At 40.7% G+C, this 6,000-nt stretch overlaps 1 protein-coding gene across 1 annotated transcript in view; it reads right to left on the bottom strand.

Annotated features, from left to right (window-relative positions):
• Positions 1–763: 763 nt before the first annotated feature.
• The window catches only part of adkb (adenosine kinase b), a gene marked incomplete at its 5' end in the record, with an annotated part of 290,034 nt that continues 284,797 nt past the window's right edge, over positions 764–6,000 (bottom strand). Inside the window, 2 exon segments of the mRNA NM_001165301.1 lie at positions 764–1,410; positions 1,710–1,796. Of these exon segments, the coding sequence (NP_001158773.1) occupies positions 1,286–1,410; positions 1,710–1,796 (212 nt within the window). The 3' untranslated portion in view covers positions 764–1,285.

Raw genomic sequence — 6,000 nt, 5'->3', positions numbered from 1 at the left:
GTGAAAAGCCCGGATCTCAATCCCATTGAGCACGTCTGGGACCTGTTGGATCGGAGGATGAGGGCTAGGGCCATTCTCCCCAGAAACGTCCGGGAACTTTGCAGGTGCCTTGGTGGAAGAGTGGGGTAAAATCTCACAGCAAGAACTGGCAAATCTGGTGCAGTCCATGAGGAGGAGATGCACTGCAGTACTTAATGCAGCTGGTGGCCACACCAGATATTGACTGTTACTTTTGATTTTGACCCCCCCTTTGTTCAGGGACACATTATTCAATTTCTGTCAGTCACATGTCTGTGGAACTTGTTCAGTTTATGTCTCAGTTGTTTAATCTTGTTATATTCATACAAATATTTACACATGTTAAGTTTGCTGAAAATAAACGCAGTTGACAGTGAGAGGACGTTTCTTTTTTTGCAGAGTTTATAATCATCCATCGAAAAGTGGTTAGAATGGGCGAAAGATCTACACTGCCTGTTACAATAACACAACAGTCATTATCTTTAGTAGCCAGTAGGAAGCAGAAAATGATTAGCTTGCTGCAACCACACCTTCAATCATTCATCAAAAAGTGGTTGGAATGGATGAAAGATATACACAGCTTGGTATTATGGTAACAGTCAAACTCTTTATGCATTTGTTACTTTACTTATTACATTCAAGATGACAAGGCATTGGAAATGTGGTGTGAAGGCATTGTATGAACTCAAGGAACATTTGACAAAGTCTCAGACCACCCACGCCTGTTGTTTTAATGAACAATTTTGTGCATCATGGCAAAACGAACTTGGCAACATACCATTGTATTCAGTAAACATTTAAGAAAATAATAATAATATCAAACTCCACATTTCAGACAGTACTTTATTGATAGTAGGGCCCTAAGTTTTTCTAGACCAGACATGTGGTGAGGAAAAACTCCTGGTCCTTAGTATTAGACATCGTAACATTTTAATAGCAAAGCCAAAACAATCAATAGAGTTAAATGAGAGTTAATATTTTGTGGTTTTGAACTGACAGATGGTGCATAGAAAGTGGAGTGTTGTTTAGAAAGTTGTTTAAAAAGTAATCTACTAATGCAAATTGAATCACTGATGATAAATAATCTCACAGCAAGTTACAACACATAGCGACAATGTTGTTGACCGATTATATCCATGGAATTATTGTAAACTTTAAACAAACTTTACACACACAACTTTGAGGCACATACATACACACAGCTTTATGCAGGTGTTTGTAAGGTAAGGAAAATACATTTGTGGTTGGGGGATAATGGTTGGGTACATCAAGGGAAGTCAGGTTTCTCAGGGAAGGTACATCCTGCTCGTCTGATAATGACGTTGGCTGCATAGTGGCCAGCACGGATACACTCCTCCAACGTCCTCTCCTGGACCAGCTCTGACAGGAAGCCTGGGAGGAGAGAAAGGTGAGAAGCAAGGGTCAGGGGTCAGTAAAAGACTATAGCAGAGAAGAAAAGTTTATTAAAGTGTCACTCCTGAATATAACATTTGACAGAATGGTTTGAATTACAGGGGGGTGGGGAGGGCTGGGCACCCCTATAAGACAATCAGAACTTCCCTGGAGATGTATCGAAGGAATAGAACATGGGAATATAATTGGTTAATTGGGCATCTATGTATATGCTGTGGAGAGGATAATTGGCAGAAACAAGAGAGAAACCAGGGAGGAGACAGACTAGTGTACTGCACCTCCCACAAAGGCATCTCCTGCTCCGTTAGTGTCCACAATGTCGTTCTGGTCAATGTCCAGGACGGAAAACATGGTCACCTTCTCACCTGGGGGGAGGATAGAGAGAAGAAATTGAGGATTAGGCATATCATTTAGTTAATTATTCTGATCTATTCATCATCAAGCTTTGATTATTTCAATAAGCTGTGTAGTGCTAGGGCAAAAACCAACCAGGACCGATTTTGGGAAACCCTGATCTATATGACCCTGGATCAAAGATCAAAGAATACCATGCTTCCAAATGTCATACACACTGTGATCAGTCAGTTGAGCGTGATTTCACAAGAGATATCTTCAGCTGTGATTTGGCCGACTTCACTATACAATAAAAATGCATAGTGGTGACATGCCTCTACACTTTCAACTCAGTATCATATCAAGATGGATAAGGATTCTAGGCCATGAAAGAACAAGTTAAGGTTTCACTTTGAAATCCATTAAATGAGTACTGTACAGGATTAGGATCTTAATTTGATCACCCTGTTTGCGAAGACCTTTCCTGCAATACAGGAAATGTAAACTTGTAGTATATTTGAGGTTTAAAAAGTCTTCTGAAGTTTGTAATTTCCACTTTGAAATTTACGACTTGATTGCCCCTTACGAAAAATGTATCAACCCCTACAAAAATCTCCATGAATTATAATCCTGTTGCTGCAGGATTATTTTCCTGCTGTAGCAATCTGGCTCAAATTAAGATCCTACATCTGTATATTATCTTCAGTGGGATGTATTGCTTCAATTATCAGTAGCACATGTACTTCAAAAGAAACTTCAAGTCAAAAAAAGGAAACTGGCAGGGAGAAAAAAAAAGAAAATCTACCAGACAACAAAGTATTGAGGTATAGAATGACATGAGATCAGCAATTTATGTCAGTACAATCCAAACCACACACAGGGTCTTCAAACAAGGCAAGGACAGTGTCCCAAATGGCACCATATTTAGTACACTCCTTTTGACCAGAGCTCTATCGAAAAGTAGTGTACTATATCGGAAGTAGGGTGCCGTTTGGGATGCAGCCAAGGGTTCTGGTGCCGACATGAACCTTCAAACAGGTGTGGGAGACAAAAGACTGACGTTTGGATGAAAGGAACATGAGGAGGCTGACAGAGTTCTTATTGGGTAGGAAAGATCTAGGAATTTGGGGTTTAAAGCCACAATCTGCAATTTGTTTTCAATGGGTAAATGCACTAAGTACACAAAACATTAGGAACACCTTCCTAATATTGAGTTGCACCCCCTTTTGCCCTCAGAACAGCCTCAATTCGTCGGGGCATGGACTCTACAAGGTGTCAAACGCGTTCCACAGGGATGCTGGCCCATGTTGACTCCAATGCTTCCCACAGTTGTGTCAAGTTGGCTGGATGTCCTTTGGGTGGTGGACCATTCTTGACACACACGGGAAACTGTTGAGCGTCAAAACCCAGCAGCGTTGCAGTTCTTGACACAAACCGGTGCGCCTGGCACCTACTACTATACCCCGTTCAAAGGCACTTACATCTTTTGTCTTGCCCATTCACCCTCTGAATGGCACACATACACATTCCATGTCTCAATTGTCTTAAGGCTTAAAAATCCTTCTTTAAAGAGACAAGAAAAGAGCTAAGAATAATCATAATGTAACATGACGAGGCCCACTGCTAATAGAACAACAGTTCACGGATTCATGTTCTAGTTGCAAGACAAGACAAGCCTCATCAATTTCAACAAAACTCCTAAACATCGTCAGAGTCCAGTGTCATACATGAATAAGACTCAAAGTAATTATCTTCAATTACATAGCATATTATGCACATACTGTAGGGCTTTCAAACAAATCAAGCCACCATGTGAAAATAAAATAAATAAATAGTCAGCAATAGTTTCACAAATGCTGGCTGGTGTTATGACCTGACCTGATGTCAGTAAGGTTTTAACCATAGAATGTTCTAACACGCCTTGATTAATGAAGCCTATGTGGCACAGTGACCAGTTGGTCACATTGTTATGACCAACTATTTGGGGCGGCAGGTAGCCTAGTGGTTAGAACGTTGGGCCAGTAACCGAAACTGGATCGTATCACCTGGCTGACAAGGTAAAACAAGGCAGTTAACCCACTGTTCCCTGGTAGGCCATCATTGTAAATAATAATAAGAATTTCTTCTTAACTGACTTGCCTAGGTAAATAAAGGTTAAATAAAAAAATGTTTAAAAAAAACTATCAGCACATAGGCTTCTCAGTCTGAGAGAACATTCCGCCCTCCTTTCAAGGAAGCAGCTGATTGTTACTTTGATAATAAATCACAATAAAACCGAGATCCTTTTATGATCAGCTAATTAGCGCCATAACGACTTTGCTTAATTCATGTTGCAAATGAAGCATGTGGAACGACCCTTCCTCCTCCCTATTGAAAATGATTAACCACACGCACATCTTAACATATACATTGTGCTTATAATAAATCACAATTTGTCAATTATTCTACAGTTAACAGATTAAAATGATCAATTGTGAGATGTGTGTGTATTTAAAGAGGAGGAATTAATTAAAAACACATACACAAGACAATGTCTGTGTCCCAAATGGCACCCTATTCCACATCTTTTACATTTTCTTTTATAGTGCACTACCAATAGGGCTTTGGTCAAAACTTTAAAGGCAATAGGGTGCCATTTGGGATGCCGGCATAGTCTTGTGTTGGTGTTTTTAATTAAAACCTCTCTTTATAATAGAATAATAGAATCTAGTATAATTTTTTTGCATTGATTCCAAACACGATTATTATTACTGCAGACGTTCAGTTTAATAGCCCTAAGGGTGTTACAGGTTTTAGTTTTTCCATTTGTTTTGAGGTTGGACTTTTAGCACGTATAGCATGTTAGCATGTAGGGCACACCAATTGGTATCACCTCGTTACTCAGTATGTGTTACCCCTGTGCTGGTTGCCAACTCGTTAGTGGGAAGGCGTTTCACCTGTGCTGGCCCAGGTGCTATATATAAGTGGCTGGCCCAGTGCTCCAGTGATCTTGAGAGAAGGCGGGTCAACACCTTTAGTTGGCGCTCCCGATTTGAGTTCTAGAAAAAACATTCCTCGTCTGATCTTCCCTGTTATTGTTTTGCTCCACCTTCTTGGTTTGCTTCCTGTCTTTAAGTTTGGTGTTGGTTTTAATTTTGTTTGCCTCTTCTTGGGCAAATTTAGTGGGTGTTTTTTTTTAGGTTCCAGTTGTTGTTGCTAGTCAACTTTCAGTGGACACCCCTATGAGTCTTTCAGAACCCCTCCAAAAAAACACCTGTTAGTTCCCCCTTCTGTTTGAGTGACATTTTTGGTTTTCTTGCTGGGGAACAGAACTGGGAGTGAGGGTTTGATTCTGGAGAGGGAGCCTGAAAACGGCTACCACCTACAAGGAAGGCAACATGCGCAAATTACCCACTCCTGACTCGGGAGGTAGTGACGAAAAATAACAATACAGGACTCTTTAGAGGCTCTGTAATTGGAATGAGTACACTTGAAATCCTTTAACGAGGATCCATTGGAGGGCAATAAAATGCAGAAGGTAAATATGTTTACACAGTTTAAAACAAAAGGTTATTTCCTCATCAAGGTTTCCAGAGTGGGCGGCAGAGGAGGAAGAGAAACCAACCAGCTGAGACGTAACCAGCTGGAAACTGAAGTGGCTAGTTGATTATAAAGCTGAACTGTAATGGCAATTACATATAACATAATAGGCCTACCTAAACTAAGAAAAACACCACAATCACATATTATTTCATTTAACCAGGTAAGGCATTGAGAACACATTCTCTTTTACAATAACGACCTGACCATGATGCCATAACCTACTGTATTCAGACCCCTTGACTTTTCCCCTTATTCTAAAATGGAGTAAATTGTCCCCTCTACCATAAAGGCCTGATTGGTGGAGTGCTGCAGAGATGGTTATCCTTCTGGAAGATTCTCCCATCTCCACAGAGGAACTCTAGAGCTCTGTCAGAATGACCATCGGGTTCTTGGTAACCTCCTTGACCAAGACCCTTCTTCCCTGATTACTCAGTTTGGCCAGGTGGACAGCTCTAGGAAGAGTGTTGTCGGTTCCAAAATTCGACCATTTAAGAATGGAGGTCACTTTGTTCTTGGGGACATTAAACACTGCAGACATCCCTAGGTCTGTGCCTCGACACAATCGTGTCTCAGATTTCTACGGACATTTTCTTCGAATGGCTTGGTTTTTGCTCTGATATGCACAGTCAACTGTGGGACCTTATATAGACAGGT

The sequence above is a fragment of the Salmo salar genome, chromosome ssa01 (genome assembly GCF_905237065.1).
Source record: "Salmo salar chromosome ssa01, Ssal_v3.1, whole genome shotgun sequence".
NCBI classification, from domain to species: domain Eukaryota; kingdom Metazoa; phylum Chordata; class Actinopteri; order Salmoniformes; family Salmonidae; genus Salmo; species Salmo salar.
The sequence above is the reverse complement of the archived record's forward strand: the minus strand, read 5'-3'. Positions and strand labels throughout refer to the sequence as shown.